Source organism: Astatotilapia calliptera, chromosome 23 (assembly GCF_900246225.1).
Source record: "Astatotilapia calliptera chromosome 23, fAstCal1.2, whole genome shotgun sequence".
NCBI lineage: Eukaryota > Metazoa > Chordata > Actinopteri > Cichliformes > Cichlidae > Astatotilapia > Astatotilapia calliptera.
In genome coordinates, this window is record NC_039323.1 from 19,143,747 (window position 1) to 19,168,391 (window position 24,645).

At 40.6% G+C, this 24,645-nt stretch overlaps 1 protein-coding gene across 1 annotated transcript; it reads right to left on the reverse strand.

Annotated features, from left to right (window-relative positions):
• Nucleotides 1–5,563: 5,563 nt before the first annotated feature.
• On the reverse strand, nucleotides 5,564–21,960 carry LOC113015515 (protein NLRC3-like). Its single transcript, XM_026157504.1, has 8 exons — nucleotides 21,944–21,960; nucleotides 16,433–16,500; nucleotides 15,539–15,823; nucleotides 11,050–12,808; nucleotides 9,336–9,509; nucleotides 8,355–8,510; nucleotides 6,359–6,411; nucleotides 5,564–6,183 (listed from the first exon to the last, which is right to left on the reverse strand). Exons 1-8 carry the CDS (start codon nucleotides 21,952–21,954, stop codon nucleotides 5,633–5,635), a joined length of 3,057 nt encoding a protein of 1,018 aa, XP_026013289.1. The 5' UTR covers nucleotides 21,955–21,960; the 3' UTR covers nucleotides 5,564–5,632.
• Nucleotides 21,961–24,645: the final 2,685 nt, after the last annotated feature.

Genomic DNA, 24,645 nt, shown 5'->3' on the forward strand with positions numbered 1-24,645 from the left:
ATCTGTTTTTTAAGTATCTTTACAACTTGTACTTACATTATAACCAATCCGGTCCTTTATCCCCACTTAAAATCTTTTTACAGAACTATTGTAATATTTGCTGCCATTTCTGCTGTGCTCTTGGCCAACTTACTCTTACAAAATATATTTTTAATGTTAATGAGATTTTTTTTACTGCATAAATAAAGGTTATATAAAAGTCGCTGCCAAAAACTGATTGCGGCTTGTATCTTGCTACACGAATGTTGTTTGTGGCTCAAGATGACTTTATGTCATCCATAAGGGATGCATTTGACATATGTTTAACATATTATAGCCCAACAAGTTACTTATAGCACTTTAAATATGAGCAATCGCTTTTTGGCAAATACCGGAAATCAGTTTTTGGCAGACAATCACTTTTTGGCACAACACCGGTCCTACAACCGCATCCAAGAATAACATGCAGCTTATCTCAGAACTGTCGGTGAAAATTATTCTTGGAGCTAGGTTTAATTGAGCTGCATTTTAAAGAGGTGCAATTTCACAATTTGTGTATATTTTCTAAGTTCACTATTTTGTCATGTGTTGAGAAAAACACCCACACCACCCTCCGGTGGCTTCCACATGAACTGCACCTTAAACAACAACTGTTCACTCATATCATGACACAAGTATCATAACAACACGCATGATTTTGTAATTCTGTAATTAACATTAACAACATCCTCCTTAAAGTGAAAGTGTTGTAAACATAACTTCTCACACGGCCAACATAAGACACGCAGGAATTTGACACACAATGAACCTGCTCTCAAACTTGACCTGAAAAGTATGTAAGGATTAACATCCCGACGGGAAACAGAAAGTAAACAGAAACAGATTTTATTATTTACCGACAGATGTAAGCTGTCTTTTAAAGTTGTGAGTGGTTGGGGTGACTGAGGTTGTGGTATTTAAAAACAGCGGTCGTTAGAGTTATTTGGGGAAAATGGCTGTGTTGCCTCATATAACGGAAACCAGCTGGAAATGCTCCGCCCCGACTAAAGTTACCAAAGTCACTGGAAGAGCCGAGCGGCGGCTTTCTGCTGATTCTATGTGTAGCAGAGTGAAAGCAGACACTTCTCTGACAGCGAGCATACAGTTGAAATAAGGGAAAACTTACAGTCCCGAGCACACGGTGTAAAATCCAGCTGCTCTACCAGTGGTCTTCTTCTTTGGCTATTAGAAACCGGCGCATTAGCGCCAACTGCTGCCAAATAAAATAAACTTCATTCTGATGAGGACTAATCAGCTATGACCACAAACGCATTTTATAATGAAATAATATCTGTAAGGGAACCTTGAAATATTCCTATTAATAATTAGTGTTCATTATTAATTCACTACCTGCCGTCACTTCTTCCCATAATCAGATCATTTCAATTCAATTGAATTTTATTTATTCACTTTATTTTATTCTTCACTTTGAGGTGCTTAATATTTATATGTACAATAATACAGAGAAAACACCAATGATCAGGCAGCTCACTATGAACAAGTGCTTGGCAACACCAGGAAGAACTCTCCAGCAGAACCAGGCAGCTGCCATCGCTGGTTTGGGAAGGATGTGAGGAGGACAGGACAAAAGGCATACTGTGGAGAAGTTACAGGCAAGACCGCACAAATTATAATCAAATTTTCTTCTTCTTTCTTTAATTCTTTATTAAATCTTTATGGAAAGCAGTGTGAAGAAACTACTACTGCTACACTTACAGCTTTCAAGTGTTAGAAGTTACATGTCAAATAAAGCATCAGAAGAAGTCCCTTTGATAGTGTCGTCACAGAGGGTTAATAACAGACTGTAACATCTATTTTACAGTTTTATTTAACAATTTAAACTAAAGTCCTTTAGCTAATAACCCATTTGTATTTGTAAAGGCTAAGCTTACGCTTGAAGCCACTGAGGTGTTTCTTGGCAGGGGTGACGCGATGTCACTGGTATGCATTAACTTATTAAACTTGATACAGTCCAATAACTCCAGCCATACTTATCTTGTCCTTTAGATTCTTTATTCCAACATGATTTAACATAACAGTGCAGCGGTCACAAACTGTTTGCTTCCTCGCAATCAACAACACACCTGGCGTTAATTATGTGCATCTAGTCTCAAACATAATAAGTTATGTTTGAGGTCTTCACTCACCCCGGTTCTGTTAGCCGTCAGGGCTGGGGGGCTGGGAGGAGGTGCTGGCCGTCAGACTGGGGTCTGGGATGCAGGGCCTCCCTGCTACTGCAGATAAGGAAGTGGTCCGCTTGCCCCTCTGGGGGCGGGGGTACCTGGACTTGGGATATAGAGTATGTTTGGGGAGTGTGACTGTCTGTGCAGTGTCTATTTGTGTCTGTCTACATGTTGGGTGAGTGTCGAGTATTTGGTTGTGTATATGGGGGTAGGAATGCATGTTTGTGTCCGCGTGCGCCTGTTCGTCTGTGTCTATATGCCAGGTTGGGTCTTAGACTCAACCTCTCTGGGTACATCTCAGGCCTTCTAAAGTACGGAGGCCTATCTCCCCTCACCACACTCCCTGCAGGTGGCTGATGCCCTCAGACGTTGGTGTGTTGGTGGTCCTTGCCGTCTGGGGCTGGGCGCTCATGTATGTACCGGCTCACTCCTGATGGCCGATTGGTGGGGCCGGGCGCCTGTGGCCCGGCTGGGCTCCTTCCGGGGGGTGGGATGCCCTCAGGCCTCTGGCCTCTGGGCCTGAAGCTCGGTCCTCTCTAGCACAGCTGGCTGCCGGCAGAGCTCATGGGCACGCCACTGCAACCCCCTCTGGCCTCTGCTCCGTAGCTGCGGGGTGACCTCTCCTTTGGGGCTCTACTCAGCTCTTCCCAGGAGGGTGGCACGGTTCCCCCCCTTTTGGTGGTCCTCCTCGGGTCCTTGTACTCTGGGGCCTCTGGATGTCTGGGGCCTGGATCTCCTCCATACCTGCTTCATACCCTGGTGGACGGGGCTATGGCTCCCCACACTCCCTAGCAGATCGTTACATGGAGAAACCTTTGGAATACAAGTATGCTGATCCACACAGGTATGCACACAGGTGTACACACGGGTGTTCACAGACGCGGACTACACCTTTCTTGGCTGCTGCCTCAAAGCACATTGTGCGCTGTCTATCTTGCGTGCTGCACAATATCGTTTATTATTTAGTATCTACTGATATCTACTGCTAGCTAGTTTATTGTGATGGTGCGGTTTTTTTTATTATGTTGCTCTTTGTTGTTTGCTTTCTCTTCTGTTTTTTTTCTCCATACAGGTGATCCAGGTGTTTGTTTGTTTTTTTTTGTTTTTTTCTTTCTTCCCCCCCTTCTCACCGTCTCCTCTCCCCTTTGGTTTTCTTTCTCTCCCTCTCTTTCTTTCATTCTTTCTCCCTGTCCTATCCCCCAGTGACGTTTGTAGCAACTGAAAATAAAATAAATTCATAATTATAATAAAGGTCAATCAAATGGACCAATATGGCAAGGCCATGATGATCCACTTGGTAAAATAAATCCGCTTGGCATCTTTCTTGGCCTTAAGACAACAATTCTGATGGCTAAAGATCCAAACGGGACACAAAAAAGAAAAAAGAAAAGAAAAGAAAAAAAAATTATGTGCATCTACCTTTAATACAATCACCAAAGAAAAAACACAAACGTGACCACTAACAGCATGCATAAGATAACAACCCAAAAAAATCACTCCTACAGTATTGTCACATTATAATACATCCAGTGAGGGACACAAATAAGCAAGCGAATTCATTATGAAAACAGAAAAAAGGCATGGCAGTCTCAGAACACCGGTGGTCCCCTTTGAGACAGGAGTTAAGACATACAGGCTGATGTATGTTATTGAAAAATATTAAAATAAATGGAGTATTTCACCAGGCTTAGGAACCCAATTTCCAAAACACATTCTGATTTGGCAGCAAAAGGTGTTTGTATGAAATTACAGCTTAATGATATTTGGAAACCCCTCTTTATTAGCAATAAAGAGCATATATTGTACATATATTGTACATACTATTGTTTGAGTACTTACGATTGTTTTTTTGTACTTTTTATATTTTACATTTATATTTATTATTGAAACTTGCACCAAGGGAGTGGCACTCCAATTTCGTTGTACTCTGTACAATGACAATAAAGGCTATCCGGGGATGGGCGTCCAGGTACACACCGGCTCACTCCTTGGTGTCCGCATATCGGGGCCTGGAGCCTGGGGCTCGCTCGGGCCACTTCGGAGGTGGGGTGCCCCCGGCCTCTCGGCCTGGGGCTCGGTCACTCAGGCACGGCTGGCTGCCGGCGGAGCTCACGGGCGCGTCACTGCAACTCCCCCTGGCTTCTGCTCCGCGGCTGCTGAGTGAGCCCTCATCTGGGACTCTCCTCAGCTCTTTCTGGGACAGTGGCGCGGCTGCCCCTCTGTTGGTCTTCCTTGGTCTCTTGTGTTCTGGGGGCCTCTGGATGTCTGGAGTTTTGATCTCCTCCATACCTGCTTCATGCCCTGGAGGACGGGGCTGTGGCCCCCCCACACCCTCTAGCAGATTATTACATGAAGGAACCTTTAAAAAAAAACAAAAAACAAGCGCGTCCATGCTCACAGGTGTACACACGGGTGATCACACCCACAAACTACACCCTACATACACTGGAGGCTCCTACCTCAAAGCACACTGTGTTCTGTTGATCTTATGTGCTGCACAATAATGTTTAATATTTAGTATTTACTGTCATATTCCCATATATCATTGTGATGTTGTTTATTCTATTACTCTTGTTCTCTTCTGCTTGTTTTCTTTTTTCTTTCTCAGCAGGTGACCCAGGTGATTGATATATGCATTTTTTTTCTTCTTTTTTTTCTGCTCATTCTGTTGGTTTTTGTCCTTTGCCCTTCTCCCCCGTCCCTCTTCTCAGCTGTTTCTCTTTCCCTCTTTCTTTCTCCCCTTCTTTCCCCCAGTCAAGTCTGTCCCGTATTCAGTAAGTGAAAATAAAATGAACAATAAAAGGTGAATCAAATTGACCATTACGGCAAGGCTGGGATGGTCAATTTGGTAAAGTAAATCCGTTGGGCATCTTTCTTTGCCTTTAGACAACAATTCTGATGGCAAAAGAGCCAAACGGGACAGGCAAAAAAAAAAAAAAAAAAAAAAGACAATAAAGGCTATTCTATTCTATTCTATTCTATTCTATTCTATTCTATTCTATTCTATTCTATTCTATTCTATTCTAAGTAATATCATTTGAACACGATCTTTGGTATTATTTAAAGACAAAAAACCATTATTATTTAGTATATTACTGATCAATCACGAATTACAAAATAACTACTCTAACTAAGCCAAACAGCAGGAAATTTTGATGGAACTTTGGCAGGAGTTGGTGCAATGTCTGACTTTTTCAATAGGGGCTGCTACATCCATGCTTCCATGCTTTCAATTCACTACTGGTGCAGGGCTGCAGTTGATACAAAGTTAAGCAATTTTTGTGTCTGTTCACAAAAACTGAATCATATCAGCTTAAGAGAAGAGAAACACAACATACTGATGTTGACTGTAAAGCTTTAAGTGGAAAAAGACAGAGAAGCAATATGTTGATCTTGGAATAACTGGAGCATCTTTGTTTTTTTGTAACAGTCTAAATTTTGCCTAACAGGGGGAGAGAAACAGAGGAATCAGGGTTGGACCTTAACCTAAATCCAGGATAAAGCGGTTCAGTAAATGTGGTGTTGAAGGTGTGGAGGTGGATCAAAATGTCAGAGACTCTGTAGAAGGACACAGTGCCAGCAGGACAGTCCACATACACTGCTACTCTGTTAGTAACAGACGAGAAGCATGAAGAAGAAGAGATGTGCATGTGCCGCTTACTGTGCCACACAGAGTAACCATTGTCAGAGCACCTCAGACTCCAAGATTGATCATTTGATCCAAACCCACAGTCTGTTATGTGTCCTTTCCTTCTGATTCCTCTGTAACTCACTGATATTTCAATGTCTCCTCTCCACTCGACCTCCCAGTAACAGCGACCAGTCAGAGAATCTGTGCAGAGCAGCTGAGGACAGTCATCAAATCTGTCTGGATGATCAGGATATGACTGATTCTCCACCACACGTTTCACCTTCCTGTTGTTTTCAGAGAGTTTAAGTTCTCTGTTTACTGTGTTTGTGTCGATTGTGAGTTGACAGGAATCTGATGGAGAGAACAAACACAATCCAGTTCCAGTTATTGATCCATCATCTGTTCATTGATTGACACTTTGATAATGACTCCTGACATCAGAGATGTGAATGAGTCATGTGACAGTTTGAAGATGGTTGAATGTGTGCTGCTTTATTTTCATGAATCACATTAAAAACACACTTACACTTCCTCAGACCTGGTCTCAACCATTGTTCTCCAGCAGGCTCCAGAATGACCCTGAAAGGAGGAGGGGGGTCAGACCAGCACAGTCTCTTTCAGCATGCACACATGGACATTACACACATTTTTAAGGAATGTAAGTTGTTCTTTAATATAAACTTACATTTAAAATGTTAAAAATAAATAATTTAGAAAATAAAAAAAACTTCTGAACTGTTACAAAATAGAAAAATTCATACCAGTTCAGTCTGTTTTATTATGTACAAATGGCCATAACTCTGTTGATTTTTTTATATTAATAACCAGTTTTTTCCAAGTTTGTCCCCTACTATCCAACAACAAAATTCAGATGTAGAAGAAGGGCTTCAAATCACTTTCTCTATTTTTGAGTTAAGCATAGCAACAACAGTTTTTCTTGTCGTGTTCAGAGTGCATAACAAATGAACCAATTAAGTGTAATCTGAATATATAGACTAGACATAATGAGCCAGCTTTATTGTATACGAGAGATGTGCAAAGCAGCCGGTATTTATATTTGTTGAGGGGGGGAAAGTATTTGTATTTGTATCCGAGTAAAGTTCAAAATAGGTGTAAAAATCCATTTTTTTGTGTTACACTTCAAATAAACATTATAGTGTAAGTATTCTTTAATTACATCCATTATAATAATTATGGATATGCAGTATTAGTTGATGTTTTTCCATAAATCCAGCAATGAACATGTAACATAATTGAAGTGAAAATAACATAACAGCCATGGCCTCATCCAGGGTTAAACCAACAACTAATAAAATACCATTGCAAACATTATGAAGCCCCCCACCACCACCACCACCACCTGTCCTTGTTGGAGGATGCTGAACAGACAGCGAAACTGACTCGCAGGGGCAGAACATGGTTATGATGATGAATTGGTGCTTGTGGGGGGGTTGGCAGACCGTATCAAGAGTGGATGCTTTAAGAGCATGTGATTATCCATAGCAGAGGTTGACAGATGTTTGATATTTCTGCGTCTGCTGATTTGACTTTTGCACACATATCACTTTGGTTTCTTCTGCAGCACTGACTGTAATATGCTTCCACACAGAACTTGAGTTTTTTTGCCTGGTGGAGGACCAAGAGATGGCTCAGCAGCAGCCACACTCTTTTCTATTTGGTTGCCCAAATCCATGTGGGGAGTTTCAGCTAAGTTAACGAGTGACGCGAAGCTATGCTAAGGTTAACTGGCCTATAGCCTATATCTTGCTGTCTGCAAAAGACAAAGTAACTTAAACGTACCATGCAACTCGCGTAAGTGCATACAATTTGACACAACTACACAAGCATTGTTTTAACCTTTTTAACCAAACGTTAACGTTACTCTGTCAACGGCCTTTTGTCTAAATTACCGAACTAACAGAGCTACGTAAACAGAGCAAACATGAGACCACCCGACCCGACTGCAGACGTCAATAATGCAATGTAATGGAATAATCTACTGATCTTCGCAAAAGTTATAAACTGCCTCCAGAACCCAGGTGAGGTACAAAAAAATCTATTCAACAAAAATAGTGATGCAGTTCAGTCTTTTTTTGCTCAGCCGAGCCTTCTCTGTTGCTGTGTGGAGCAGCCAGTGTCAGTCACCTCTTTCACACGTCACCCACATGCACTGTGGTCTTATAAGGAAACTCAGATTTTTGATTTAAAGTTTTCCCTTGTTCCTGAATACAAATATATATTTTAAAGTATTTGTTCGAAATAAATATTTGTAAAAAACACGTTATTTGTGCCCCTCCGAATACTGTATTCGGGTTCAGCACCACCCCTACTGTATACCCATCATTTTTAGTTTCTTAACAGCTTATTGAATTTGGGGCTATCAAAGAGGGACATGGTGTAAAACACCCTGGACAGATTACCACACATGCACAGAACTAACACAGAGTTACACTATCATATCCACATCTAAGGTCAAGACTATTCCACTGTCCTGCCTGTGGCTGCACCAGGCCTCTCCATACCTGAGAGTTTCCCATCTCCGCTGCTTCAGCTGCTTCACTCCTCCCTCTCCTGGATGGTTGTACCTCAGGTCCAGCTCTCTCAGATGAGAAGGGTTGGCGCTAATAGCTAAGGCTAGAGAAATGCAGCCTTCCTCTCTGATCAGACAGCCTGACAGTCTGCACAGAACATCAGAAGACAGACACTTTTAGGGCACTAATCTAACACTAGGGTGTTTCAACTGTCTAATTGTAAACTATCCATATCAGGCTTTTGTCACTCAAAATTCACTGTGGTTCACATTTTTGTCTTTGATTTGCATTTTCTATACATGCAACATATTCATGCTGAATGAGCAATAAATATTCCTGTGAAAATTTAAGATTAGTTTACAATAATGCAAAAAAAGGAAAACCCAAACAAAACACAGGAGGTAATGTATGTAGCTAAATTACAGTAAGTCCTGTTCTTTGATTTGGTTTTGTAGTGTGGCTTGTAGCATAAGTAACTACATAAATGCAACCACAAAGGTCGCAAAGAGAAACAAGGTTTAATTTTTTGTTTTTAAAAGGACATACGTTAATAGATTCACACAGTTTCTTTTTGCCACATTTCCTTGTGCTAAGGAGAATAACACGTTCACTTAAAATGGACGATATTCAAGTTTCAAGTATTTAAAAAAATAGTATCATTAATCTTAGATCAGCTGCTTTTGTTATGCAGTTTTGTCTGCCACTAGCTACTGGGTCCCTTGAATCTTCAGCTAAAATTGAAGTACATATCAGTATTGAATTCCCCAGATGTTACTATTAATTTAACCCAGTTAGATTACATCAAGGACTGTGCAATATCTGGGAAAAACAAAACAACAACAAAAAAACAAAAACGGAACCTCTCCTCATTTCTTATTGTTCAAGGATGGAAAAAAAAGTTAATATGAGTAAGACCAGATAAGATATTTTAAAATAAATGGCTTTTATTTAAAGAAGCTAAATAATTTTTACCGAAGAGTGTTGAGTTTGCAGTGCAGACTCTTTAATCCAGAAGACAGGATCTTCACACCTGAATCCTTCAGGTTGTTGTTACTCAGGTCCAGTTCTCTCAATCTAGAGGATTGGGAGCTGAGAACTGAAGACAGAACTCTACAGCTTCTCTCTGAGACATTACAGGCACATAGTCTGAAGAGACAGTAATGACAAGCTCTGAAATGGTTTGCATCATCCTTATCTAATAGACACTTCGGAATTCATATTAACAACTGCATGTCCTCGTCAGCACTTCTTGAGGACTTCTTGAACCAGTTATGTAATAATTAGATCTGCCAGGGAGGTTATGGTTTTGGTAGTGTTTGTGTGCATGCATTCATGTCATTTTGTCTGTAAACATGATGGGTTGAAAACGTTTGAATCAATACCGATAAAACTTTGCAGGGGTATAATGTGTGGCCATATTAACAGCCCCCAAGGTTTTCAAGATCAACTTAATGATTTATTGGTTGAAAATTGACAAAAAGTAATATAACTCAGAAACTATGATTCTTATAGGTCTAGTAGGTATTATCAACATATGGTAAATGGCCTGTATTTGTATAGCGCTTTTCTAGTCCCTAAGGACCCCAAAGCGCTTTACACAACCTGTCATCCACCCATTCACACACTGGTGATGGTAAGCTACATTGTAGCCACAGCCACCCTGGGGCGCACTGACAGAGGCGAACATATAGAAATTTCCATATAAATTTTCAAATATCATATCACATTTGACCTATGACCTGTATAGGAATATATTCTACTTATGTATTAATCACATTATTTTATTGTATAATGCCTTGGTGCCACTGGATTTTAACATGTCTCACACTCATACAGTAAGACAAATGGTGGGGGTCTAGTAAGGAAGTTGGGGGAAGCAGACAACTCCACAGGAAGAATCTTTTGTCTCTTTGAGGACTCTGGGAGTTAGCAAGGGGGTGTGAACCATAAGGTGTGAAACAGCTGTGTACTGCCTTTTGTTCCTGAAGAAGGTATTTAACTGAGAGCCATGTTAGGCTCAGAGAGACTCTGCTGACCGTCTGCCCCGCGGTCATGCAGGCTCTCCACCAACTTGGTTTTCTGTTCTTTGTGTGTTTGGGTCAGTCCATATGCAGGTAATATCAAATCATCTGAAAGTTTTATTATTTTTGACTAAAATCTGAATTTTGAATATCATGTCTCTAAGACCATCTAGTCTCATTTCTTTCATTTAAGAAACATTGCAAAAATCAAACCTTTACTGATGATATGGAACTTTTAGTAGTCACTACTATAATTTTCTCCTGTCTCAATTTTGGCTCTCTCAGTCCTCCTTTGCCTGGCTTCAGTTGGTCAAGAACACAGCACGTATAATGCTTAAAACAGCACGTATAATGCTTAAAACACTGGCTTTCAGTGAAATTCAGAATGTGTTTTAAAATTGTATTAATCACATACAGAGCCAGGTTCCTGCTTATATAGCAGAGTTGCTGGGACCGTATTCCAGCAGTCACCTTCTCAGATCGTCCAATTAGTGTCTCACTGTGTAATCGACCATGTATACCTGTGTGGTTTTATCCAAACTGTGAAGAACCTTTATATGTGTGTATTTTGAAAGTGCCACACAAATGAAATTATTACTAATAAGTGTGATCATTTTCATTTCCGTCAGTTTCTAAAGATGATAGTGTATTTAATGGTAACTTACAGAGCATAGTTGGAGGCTTTGACCACAGGCAACAGACTTAAAAGGCCTTCTCCTGAAGCAGAGTATTTCTTTAAGTCAAACTTATCCAGGTGTTTTTCTGATGACAATAAAATGAAGACCAAAGCTGACCACTGGGCAGAGGAAAATTTATCTGTGGAGAGACTTCCTGAACTCAGGGACTGTTGAATTTCCTTCATAAGAGAACGATCATTCAGTTCATTCAAACAGTGAAAGAGATTAAAGATTCTCTCCTGATCAGGATTCTCCCCAATCTTCTGCTTGATGTACTGCACTACTTCCTGATTGATTCGTGAGCTACGTTTTCTTTGTGTCAGCGGGCCTTGTAGGAGAGTCTGATTGGAATGTAGTGAAATACCCAGGAGGAAGCGAAGGAACAAGTCCAGGTGTCCATTTGGACTCTGTAAGGACTTGTCCACAGCACTCTTGTAGAAATGTGCCCCAGTTTGTTGTTCTTCCAGCAGATTGACTCCAGAGTTGATGAAAGTCAGATGGACATGAAGAGCAGCCAGAAACTCCTGAACACTCAGATGGACAAAGCAGAACACCCTATTCTGGTACAGTCCTCTCTCCTCTTTAAAGATCTGTGTGAACACTCCTGAGTACACTGAGGCTGCTCTGATATCGATGCCACACTCTGTCAGGTCTGATTCATAGAAGATCAGATTTCCTTTTTGCAGCTGCTCAAAAGCCAGTTTTCCCAGAGACTCAATCATCTTCCTGCTCTCTGGACTCCAGTGTTGATCTGTCTCAGCTCCTCCATCATACTTGACCTTCTTCACTTTGACCTGAATCACCAAGAAGTGGATGTACATTTCAGTCAGAGTCTTAGGCAACTCTCGCCTCTTTCTGGTTTCTAGCATATTCTCCAGAACTGTAGCAGTGATCCAGCAGAAGACTGGGATGTGGCACATGATGTGGAGGCTTCGTGATGTCTTGATGTGGGAGATTACCCTATTGGCTTTTTTCTTATCTTTGTATCGCTTTCTGAAGTACTCATTCTTATGTGGGTCAGTAAATCCTCTGACCTCTGTCACCATGTCAACACACTCAGCAGGCACCTGATTGGCTGCTGCAGGTCGTGTGGTTATCCAGAGGCGAGAAGTGGGAAGCAGATGCCCTCTGATGAGGTTTATCAGTATCGCATCCACGGAGGTGGACTTTCGAAGGTCAGTTAGGATTTTAGTTTTGTGGAAATCCAGAGGAGGTCGACACTCATCCAGACCATCAAAGATGAACACAACCTGGAAGTCTTCAAAGCTGCAGATTCCTGCTTCTTTGGTTTCAGTAAAGAAGAGATGAATAAGTTCCACCAAGCTGAACTTTTTCTCTTGTAGCACATTCAGCTCTCTGAAAGTGAATGGAAATATGAACTGGATGTCCTGATTGGTTTTGCATTCAGCCCAATCCAGAGTGAACTTCTGTGTTAACACTGTTTTCCCAATTCCAGCCACTCCCATTGTCAACACTGTCCTGATCGGTTCATCTCTTCCAGGTGGGCCTTTAAAGATGTCTTCTTGTCTGATTGTTATTTTTGTACTGTGCCATTTCCTGGATGCTGTTTCAATCTGTCTGACCTCATGTTCACGATTGACCTCTGTAGTCTCTCCCTCTGTGATGTAGAGCTCTGTGTAGATCTGATTCAGCAGGGTTGGGTTCCCTGCTTTAGGAATTCCCTCAAACACACACTGGAATTTCTTCTTCAGAGTAGATTTGAATTTGAGCTGACACTTCTCAAGTGCTGCTAACAGAAAAAAACAACACATAAAATTTTCTGACTAATATGGTTGGTTTATTTAATATAAATTCATAAAAAATTGTTAATTGTCTTGCCACATAGTGTTTCCCAGTGCCGAGTGCACTTTTCAATATCCTAATGCTTGAACAACGGGTTCATTATAGATAAACTCTGTTTAGTACAGTCACACCCCAGGTCTCACTGTTATTGCCTACATGATCATTGAAGTCTCCTAGTAGGACATTGTAGATTCCACCTGAGGCATGTTCCAGCACGCCAATAGAGCATTCCAAGAAGGCCAGGTGCTCTGATATGGGCAGAACTTTTTGCCATCAGAAACTGAATTTGAATAATTTATATTTGAATTTGCATTGCTAAGATTGAGTCTGATTTGCTCAACAATAGATAAAAAAAAAAGGCTTCTAAAACTGAATTAACCTAAATTTGAAATCCAGTGTGTTGGTTTGGAGATGATTGTCACTAAATTGAAACAGAATGAATTAATTTTCTTTGATTCAGTAAAAGGATTAGATGTTGCAATCCCTGATCCTTTTATTGAACCAAAGAAATTGTATTTTATCCTTTTTTTAAATTTAGCTCTTGAATATTGTTACATCCTGGGAGGCTGTGGGAGTGTGTGGGCGTGGTGTTGTCTTCTCTCTCTCCTCCTCCTTCGTTCTGGCCCCTCCCCTTGTCTCTCTCTGCCCCTGCCCTCTCCTTTAGGTCACACCTGCTGCTCATCTGCTCTCGTTACAACCAATTACCCTCAGGGGTGATATAAGCTGGAGAAGAGCAGTGTGGAGGAGGAAGGAGAGGTTTCTGGTGGTTTTCCCTCTGTGCTGGTCAGAGTGGGCTACTGACTTAGGTGTGGAACAGCCTGCTGCGTGTGACCAGCCTTCTGGTGTGTGGCTCTGGTGTGTGGCTCTGGTGTGTGGCTCTGGTGTGTGGCTCTGGTGTGTGGCTCTGGTGTGTGGCTCTGGTGTGTGGCTCTGGTGTGTGGCTCTGGTGTGTGGCTCTGGTGTGTGAGTAGTGCTTAACTGAGCAGTGATTGCCCATGAGTGATGGCGGCCTTCATTAGTTTGTGTGGCCTGCCTGGATATTGTTTGTTAGCAGCGTTGCTGTCTCTTTCTGTTGAAGCCTTATTGTTGCGTTCTTTGTTGAGTGGTCATTACCACTTTGGGTTGACCTCCCTGATTTCTTATTAAAAAGCAGCGGTGCTGTCTCCTTTTGTTGTTGCCATTTGTAATTATTGAGGTGTTTGCCTACAATAAAGATCTCTTTTATATTAAATACCTCTGCCTGGCGTTCTTTTCATTCCACCTGGATCTAACTGTTACTGTCCCCCACCCTCATCGCCTAGCATTTAAGAGGGGACGTAACAAATATGTTCAGTTTCCCCTCTCACTTCTCAGTTGCAGTTCTGCCAGCTCTGCAGGCAGTCTGCTGGATGACCTCAATTCTACACCTGCTTCGAGACCCTCCAGATCTAGAAAACAAAGACTCATACATCAGGGTAGTTTTTGTTTATTACAGCTCTGCCTTCAATACTGTCATCCCACACAAACTCACTCAAAAGTTGGCAACACTCGGCCTACACCCAACCCTATGTGACTGGCTACAGGACTTTTTGACTGGCAGGCCGCAGTCCGTCAGGATCGGCAATAGGACTTAAGCCAGCATTATTACTAACACTGGCATTCCACAGGGTTGTGTCCTCAGTCCCTCCCATTCGTCCTGCTCAATGACCAGCAGATAAACTCTCAGGTTGGTAATAAATATATTACCTCTATAAGAAAAAGCTTAATATAAACAAATTATAACCAAAACAGTTACTGTTGTGCTTTTGTGACTGTTAGCTAAAAACGCCAATTTAGGTTAGTTTGCCCTGGGTTCAGATTTGACAAACAAATATGATAGTTTGTTTCCAATAGAATTCCAAAGTTGTCAACTCTGTACCCTCTCAGAGCCCCATATGCTTGCAGAGACCCTGACAGTAGAGAAGCTACTAACTCATCTGGATCACCTGATATGACTATCACTGAAACGGCAAATTGTGTGGAAAAAAACAAAACAAAACACTTCTCATTCTCCAAACATTTGGCCACAGCTGTAGATTACACAATCAGTAATCTACAGCTAATTGTTAATAATTACATTTCTAAATTCTCTTTTTGCAGTTACAGATGAACAATATCTTATATTTTATTTAAATGGCTGCTTTGTCTTTGAACAGGTGAAGAATTTTCAAATTCAGTTTTGGAAGCTTTTAATCAAGTTGAGAAATTCAGATTCAATCTGAGCAATGCAAATTCAAATAAAAGTTATTCAAATTCAGTTTCTGATAGCCCAAAGTTCTGCCAGAACTCTGAGCTGTTACTGTGTAAGTTAGGATAATAGTCAATATCAATTCTTCAACCCAGTGGTTCAGGGAAACAACCTTTTCATCCATCAGGGAAAACAACAATATGCAGGAACCAATTGGGATGATATAAATATCCCAACTGCTCGTTTCTTTTCACAGAAGGTAATTCAAGAATGGACTGGACTCCACTTCTCCAGATAAATTTATAGTAATTTAAAAACCAAGTAAGGCACTCCATAAATATTTAAATGAAAACTGACCGAAGACAAACGACAAACGATTTACAATAGAAAAAGAAATGCATCATACTCTCACCGTTCAAGCAAACTGTGCAATGATAAAAATCATAACAGAAATATTTTTTTTCTCACCTAACCGAACAGATGGCCCAGAGGACAAACCTAGCTGACAGGAAACTGTAGGATCAATGGTTCGAAGGTGACTGATCATTATCCTGCAGGCTTTTTCTCCCTTTTTCTTCACGGTGTCAATGAAGTCACGTGCCTTGTCTGCTCTAGTTTGGTTAGTTTCCTGTATCCTTTCTTTCTCCAACTCATTCAAGACATTGTCTGTTACAAGGGCTTCAAGTAGCTGTGTGAAATTTTCTGCTGTCACCCTCTGCACAAACTGTGTTCGCATTCTGGCAAGCTCCTTCTCTGTGGAAAGAAAGAAATTGATGTGAGGATTTCAAATTTCTTTTCTTTTTCATTTTTTCTTAAAAAAGAAAGATGAAAGTTGATTGACCTTGAAATTTAATAACAAATACATCTAATTAGTGTAGTTCAGATAGCATAGACTTCCTAGTTAACTCAATATGAGTAGACTCTGCAAAATTCCAACCAAAGGTTGTCCACCAGCTCCCACAGATAAAAATATTCTATGTGTATGCTACTTCTCTCTGAGTACTGAAAATGAGCAAGTTTTAGAATTTTTGAAAAGTAAGCATGTAAAGATTGATATGAAAACCATAAGCATATTATATAAGAAGCTGCCCGTTTTTGTTCTTCTGTTTGTTTGTTTTATTTGGCTGAGACATAAATTTCACATTATTTTTTTAATCATGAAATATGTTTGGTTTAATGTTTAATATGTTTTATGGATTAGCCTTTGTTTTACTGTCTGAGCGTTTCTGCCAATGCTTTAATGTCATTCCTCTATATGGAGTTAAGCAGAGAGCTCTGTTGTGTTCGCTGGAAAAATCCTCTTTGTGATTCATGTTTGTTTGCCTTAATGACGTCTCTCCAAACATGCTGCTGAATTCGTACCTGCAGAGCGAGACGCTTGGTTTGGTGAATCCATGAGCTGCTGCTTTAAAGCCTTCTCCAGCTTTGCCCTTGGGAAACAACAACAACGACAACACAAAGAGAGAAAACACCAGAGATTTTCAACATTTTGTTACATCTATGCATTTTATTTATCCATTTATTCATAATATAAACAATATATATTGCTTGTACTGAATTGCCACTTATTAAATGATTAGATCTAAACTTACCAAACCAAAAAATATATATATTAGATTTAAGTACATTTTTCTTGGTATTTTGCTAATAAATCTGAACTAATACAAGTAGCATGTCATGTTTTTCTGCAAAAAATCAGGCAGGAGAAGAAATTTGAATTTATTGTCCGTTTTAACCACTTTATGTTGCTCATACTCACAGGTAGGAATGGGTATCGTTTAGGTTTTATCCGATACCAGTACCAAACCGGTACTTTTGAAACGGTGCCGGTGCTTAAACGGTGCTCGAACCGGTGCTTAAAGAATGGAGAACACAATATTGGTCCAAAAAACTCTCATGTTTAGCTGTTTTCTACTTTTTCTTTGGTCATTTTAGCCTTTTTGGCCAGGGTGAAGGGAGTATCTGCCATCAAACAAGAAGTCAGCCGCTTAACTACTACGGTGTTTGCTAGTTCACCTTGCATCCATTAATTTAATAACGTGGTTGGCCTACTAAATGTAAATTACACACGAACAACATTAAGCCACTCACTCAGAGAAGAACGGCTGCTGCTGCATCATCATCCGTCATCATTTCTGCTACCCTGGCAGGGCTAGGGGCCAGGACTCTACTCCTTCGGTTCTTGGGGGATGTTGCTAACTCCGCGTCCGATTACAGGCATCACACCCGCAGTAGATGTGCACGGTGTGAGGTCTCACAGCAAGCTATCAAATACGGTGCATTTCTCGACTTTTAACAAAATGCTATACGTCGCCAGGTGTAGTTAAAATGATTGGCTAGTATTCAAAGTGTATGACATCTCAGGGGGGAAAAAAGCACCGAAAGAAAGCACCGAAATGTGCGCTGCTTTTCGGTCTGGTTATACCGTTTATGTCAGAACCGATACCGGTACCCATCCCTACTCACAGGTGTAACAACTCTGAAGCAAACACAGCACCTCACACACACACGCACGCACACACAGTGACATTTTAGACCTTCTTCAGAGTACTGTATATACTATGGGCATCCTTACATTATTATTTATTACTAGAGCTACAATAATAAAGCAATGAGGAGGGGGAAGTAATAAATATGAAATAATGTCATTATGATGATTCCATTTGTTTCACTATCCACTCTGTGCAGGGGCAAAGCTTATTACATTTTTAAACTGTAGAGATACAATCATTTTACTGCTGTAAAATCCAAATTTTGTCTTATTTAAAATAGAAATCTAATATAATCTGCTTTTTAAAAAATATATTATAATTATAATAATGCATAATTATGTGGACATGCACATTAGACCGTTTTTTAGTGAAATATAATCCCTCCAGAAAGGCAGGAAAAGCCGGAAACTTACTTTAAAACTAAATTTGTTCCCTAAAACGGTGACAGAGCTACAGACCCATGACAGCCTTACACAGGTAGCCAGCAGCTGTGACCGGTGTTCCAGATCAACTGGCGTTTAGATCAACTGGCGTTGGTCGAACAGATGTGTGGCAGTCTTGCGTTTCAGGAGCTGCTACCGACAAACCAGCAAAAAAACGCCAAATGTGTCATCTGTGACACTTGTGAGGTTGTCTCAAACACACTCCGTCAGTCTTGATGCTGTTGAACAACAAAATGTATAAAAATGTGGCGAGTTTATCTGGTGATATCCTCATGCGCGACGCGATCGCGAAAACAGCAAACAAGTAACACCACGCCGATGTTGTTCACAGGACAGCAAGAGTAAACGATCGGGAGACTCTTGTCGTCGTTATCGTTCCCCTCGCACGGTTTATTTCTCCGAATTCAGCGTTTTTGCTTCACAACTACAGCGAGCAGTTTACTTTGTGCACTAACATGGAGTCGAGTCAACCAGCGCCACCTCTGGCCAAGTGCCACAGCCTACAGCCAGATCAACCTGTGACACACATCTGCACCACGTTTGAATAGTGTCATGCACATTTGTACCTTTCAATTGTGTCTGTTTGTGCGTCATGCAAATAAACCTTTGAAATGAATGAAATGATATCATATATTCCTTATTGGCCTACATTTGTACAAAATTCCAAATTATATACACAAAGTCATAGAAATCACCACTCCAATTGGTCATCATGATTTTGATATTCTCTTTTTCCATAACAATGAAATACACCTTGGACAAATATGACACATCAATATTTCATTAGTGTTGTCACATCACATCCTGTAAGCATCGTCTGTCTGTGTCTTTTCCCTGAAAATGAATATTTCCAGCCAATATAGGCAATTCATCAACATGGCTGGAGTTATATACAGTCTGTATAAGTGTGGTTAATCTAATGAACATTTGTAAGGAGACGGCAGTTACTGTGAATTCACAGCAGTTACACAGTGATTAGTAATAAACAGCCAGTGAGAGTGAGTGGATATGACTGTTCCCACCACTAACACATGACCATAGGCCACTACTAGATTAACTTGTGACACATCTGCACCTGCTGCTATGATCACATTGAGTAGAGGCTGAGTGGCTGCACTAACCCCTGGTACATCCAAATCTACCCACAAACATGTTGAAAGATGCAATGCCAGCAATGTGGATTGTCAACACTAAAAACGATCGGTAAGCAAAGACAACAGGGATCACTTTTTTCTGTTTATTTAGCACCCACAACATTTGTAGTCGCCTTCTGCACAGGGGAAGTCCACACACACCGTGTGGTACCACTTTCCACAGAAGGTGCAATCTGCAAGATTGAATGAGATTGTCAGGGTCATTGTCTGACTGTTTATTACTAATCACTGTGTAACTGCTATACATTCACAGTAACTGCCATCTCCTTATAAATGTTTATTAGATTGACCACACTTATGCAGACTGTATATCACAACCAACTCTAACATGTTTGTTTGCAGAGGGAAGACACAGACAGACTACGCTAACGACATGTGATGTTACAACACTGGTGAAATATTAGTGTGTTCACGACATTTTTCGTATGGGCAAAAGTATTGATATCAGGATGGTGATTCTTATGTGTATGTCATTTGGCATTTTGTACAAATGTAGGCTGATAATAAATACATGATATCATTTCATTCATTTCAAAGGTTTATTTGCATGACGCACAAACAGAGACAATTGAAAGGTACAAATGTGCATGACACGAATTCAAACGTGGTGCAGATGTGTCACCAGTTGATCTGGCTGTAGGCTGTGGCACTTGGCCAGAGGTGGCGCTGGTTGACCCGACTCCATGTTAGTGCACAAAGTAAACTGCTCGCTGTAGTTGTGAAGCAAAAACGCTGAATTCGGAGAAATAAACCGTGCGAGGGGAACGATAACGACGACAAGAGTCTCCCGATCGTTTACTCTTGCTGTCCTGTGAACAACATCGGCGTGGTGTTACTTGTTTGCTGTTTTCGCGATCGCGTCGCGCACGAGGATATCACCAGATAAACTCGCCACATTTTTATACATTTTGTTGTTCAACAGCATCAAGACTGACGGAGTGTGTTTGAGACAACCTCACAAGTGTCACAGATGACACATTTGGCGTTTTTTTGCTGGTTTGTCGGTAGGAGCTACTGAAACGCAAGACTGCCACACATCTGTTCGACCAACGCCAGTTGATCTAAACGCCAGTAGATCTGGAACACCGGACCGCTAAAAATGCGCGTGCTCTTTGTGAGCTCGTTCCCGGCTCGTAACCAGCGCGTTCTGCCGTCAAGGGCGAACAGACAGGACTCCGCACGCCCACACACATAATAATAATAATAATAATAATTTTTTAAAAAGTTGCCTCAATAAAAGGGCACTTTGGGCACCCATCAGGAAAGGGGCGGGTGCTCAAGCCCCTCTAGCCCCTCTGCGGTGCGATTTTGTTCAAGAACTAACCCTATTGGTTTAAGGCTTCTCACAAAAAGAAATAAATAAAATAAAAAACAAACAAACATTCAATTCCTTCTTTTTTTTATCTTTTTTAATTTTTATTTTTGCAAGAGATGTCATGAGGCGTCCTCTGTCTTACGCGGAAACCACTCGCAGTTCCGGATTTGGGCGAGGAATTCAATTTCACAAAAGCTTTGGCTCTGATCTGTGACACGTTTGTTTAGGTTCAAACAAGAATCTGTAAAAGTGAAGTGGGCTGTTGCGATTCGTCAGAATGTGTCTGTGATTTTTTTTTTAATTTTAAAAATGCTTTCTTTAACAAATAACTCCCACGGGCAGCCGTCTGTCCGTCTACAGTTCAGCTTGTGCCAAAAAGTCACTTCCGAAGTGTTTTTATGTCTGTCTTTACTTCTGTTACTAAATAGACTGAACATGATTAACGAAAGGGTTTTATATAAAATTAAGAAACTACCTGTTTTACAAGTATATTTGTGGCTATGCGTTATTGTACCATACCACTTAAAGTCCCTCCCGGACAGATCGCTCTTAAAAGCACATTTTTTAATATCTAAAAAATGTGCTTTATTTAACATTTTTAATATCAAAAATAATTTTTACCCTTTGATAAAAAGAAAAAGCCACTTTACCATAAACTAACTGCAGCTTTTGCAACAGGAATATTCTTCTGGCTCGTTTTTTTGGCAAATACTACAGGTGGTCAGGGTTTCAATCACATTTTGCTGGGCTGTTGCTGTCTAAAGTTGAACTATTTTGTAGGAAGGATTTGTATGAAAATGAACGGTTTTTAGTATCATCCAAAGAGTGCGCATCTCCACAAGTTTGTGTGTTCTGTCTTTGCCTGATCTCTGTTCGTTTGTTTGCTTTAATGGAGTGAAACCCACACTCACCCGCAAACAGAAACCATCTCAGTAACCGGCAACGGTCACGGCCCACTCTAATGTGCCCCACTTCAGGGCGCACCGTCTCTTTCATCATCATCTTTCATCATTTCTTGTGTGTCTTTTTTTTTTTTTTTTTTTTTTTTACTTTTACCAGCAAATGTTAAGCGGTAACCTCATCGAAAAGCTCACCTCTTTTAAATTGTTGCTTTTTTCCCCCTTTTTTTTTTAAATTGTATCTCTGATAAAATCGTGATTGTGCCAAAACCCCTGGAGGCAAACTGTTGCCAAAGCCAGGTGTGTTTGACTTTATAAGACGGTTAAAGGCAACTTAACTCCAAGTAATAAAGCAGGATCTCAAAGCACTGCACTCAAACAACATAATATATTAAACATATAATAATATAAAACTAACTTTAAGTATGACGTATTTTTCTTATACTCTTTCTGACCACATGGCCCTTTAGAATAAAAGTCACAGAAACTTTCCAATAAAACACAAGCTGAACAACTCCAAACATTAATTAGATCAAGACGTAATTAACGAAAGAGAAAAATTAAGCTTACTGTTGATTCATACATTGAAGAAGAGAAAGAAGACTCTGCGCTCCACATCTGAAAGACTGAAAAGGCGCGTGAGCTGCTCAGGAGGCTGAACAGGCGGGAGGGGGGAGGAAACCACCCCGGTTCACCAACGATATTCTGCCCTCTCACGTCCCTCACTTTAATATAAGCAAACACGTTGGAGTGGAGCACAGCGCATAGATGCTGATAGATACCACAGTTGACTCTAGATTTGGATAAAATAAAACCGTCAAAGCAGCCAGTAGGCTTTTATTATGAAGGGCCAGAACCAGAAGCAAAGGCTTTTACATGCCATTTTTATGGAAATAAGAAGCATTCTTAGATTTTTTTTTCTAATCCAATTAAAGTTTGCCTAACAGGGGGAGAGAAAAATCAGACAGTGATAACACAACTAAACACAAAATACAGGTTATACATGAAGGCGCTTAATATTAACGGGAGGCGGAAAAATCCAAGCCTACACGGCACTGTGTGAAAAACATTGTTTGTTTTAATCTAATAACTGATTGGGCCACCCTTAACAGCAACAACTGCATTCAAGCACTTGTGATAACTGGCAAAGAGTCTTTTACAGCGCTGTGTAGGAATTTTGGACCACTCATCTTTGCAGATCAGATTCAGTCACATTGGAGGGTTTTCAAGATTCCAGTCAGAGCTTGATTGACTAGGCCACTTGATAACAAACACCTTCAGTTAGAAACTCCATGCTGTGTTTGCGCTATCTTTGTCTGATATTTAAATTTGCTTGATGAGATGATGTGAAGAACATGCAAAGAAAAGAAAAGAGCAAATCAGGAAGGGGACAGCGATTTTATGCAGTGGATCACAGAGATGGGATCGTATTTTGTACTGGCTTTTTGATACATAAGGACATTAAAATGGCAGGTACAACTGCACTGAGGAGCCACAAAGGTTTGCATTACAAAATTCATAAACATAATGAACCTCAAATTAGTCCAAAAATCACAGGAGGACAACATGAAAGCCTCACAAAATTTAAATTACAGACAGAAAGAGATGAATTACTATATGAAGGATGTTACAGTCTATCCAACAGGTGAACATAATGCATCATTTCGAGATATGAGGCAGAAAGAAGCCACTCAAAATTTCAGAAAGGTGAAAAAATACATTTAACATACGTTGACCCTTTGTTAGCACTTGAAACCAGGGGCGATTTTAGCCCATTTTTGGGGGTGCTGAAGCACTTGGTTGAGACGTAACATTTTAACAACAAAAGTATATTTACTTATATTTACCCCCCCCCCCCCCCCCCCAAAAAAAGAAGAATGGTTTGTTCCAGCTCTCCAGCACCCTTGCTGCCAGAGAGATGGTGGCTGAGACGCAGCGGAGCGGAGGTGTAAGTGCCTGGCTTAAAACAAGACATATTAACTGCATTTAACCTTCAGTTACTTTTTATATAGTTAGGTAGGCGTCAGGCCATGTTTCTTTTTAACTGAAAAACATTACACCAGGTAACCTGCAGTGTTGAAAACTTTTCCGACAATATTTGCTACCCTACAATCCGTCCTACTCTGTAGTAAAATCAGCGACATTTGACCGTCCTGTTGCTCCCATTGAAATATATACAGCCTATTTAAAATCTAAAACTTTAAATTGTCCGTAGCCTACTGTTGTTACCACTGTCCTGTTGGAAATGGATACTAACTAGCTGACTGACTGAATGCCCATTAACCTGATAACTCCTATTGTGTGTGTGTGTGTGTGTGTGTGTGTGTGTGTGTGTGTGTACACAGAGACAGCCAGGTTCATAATGGATATAAGGAAGTTTTTGTTTTTTTTTTTAAGAAAAGGAGCCACATTCAGGTAAAAGTGTAAAATCAAATGATCCATCAATCAAGAATAATGTTGGATCAGTGTTTCAATGTTTATATCTTTTATTAGATGTTCATGTGGTTTGGTTATTTGCCTTTTGGTTTAAAGTACACTGAGAGAGGACTTTTTGTTAGTGATCTTAATAGAATTTTTTTCATATTAATGTAATTTTTCATCTAATTGAATCTACTTGTGTATGATTGTCAGTCCAAAGAGGGGAGGTGTAAAGGTCCCGTTTTGTTTATTGATCTAAGCCTGAACAGCTACGCGTACTGTCCAGTAGAGCAGCGGTCCCCAACCCCCGGGCCTCGGACCGGTACCGGTCCGTGAGTCGTTTGGTACCGGGCCGCGAGAGTTGAGGCTCAGGTGTGAAATGTATGGTTTTCAAGGTTTTTATCGGTTTTCAGAGTTATTTTGTTATCGTTTTTATCGTTAACTCGGTTTTCCTTGGTCTTTTCATGTGTGTTATGAGTAAATCTTCCTTTTTTCGGTACCGGTACTCGTTTTATTTTTGTTGTATTTATCCGCGACACCTTAAAGGCCGGTCCGTGAAAATATTGTCGGGCATAAACCGGTCCGTGGCGCAATAAAGGTTGGGGACCACTGCAGTAGAGGGCTCTGTTGCTTAGTTAGCGGCAAGCTGCACTTCCAGCTCAGACCGGTTTTGTGGCGCACATGTCCCAGTAGGCAGCTCTCAATGAAGCGCAAAGCAGCGTGATACCGGACTCTAGCGAAATTAACAATTTGCAGCCCTTGGAATGCGGAGCGAGGTACATGTTTTAAGTTGTATTTGTTTGCTTAATTGATATTTTGTTGTATTTTCTGCTTTATTTGAGTTCATATTTGTA

Excerpts from the sequence above, each read along its gene's own strand:
- LOC113015515 (XM_026157504.1), bottom strand. Across the intron at positions 15,824-16,432 it reads CCAAGCGTCTCGCTCTGCAG|AGAAGGAGCTTGCCAGAATG; the intron begins GTACGAATTCAG and ends TTCTTTCCACAG. Across the intron at positions 6,184-6,358 it reads GAGACCAGGTCTGAGGAAGT|ATTCCTGTCAACTCACAATC; the intron begins GTAAGTGTGTTT and ends TCTCTCCATCAG.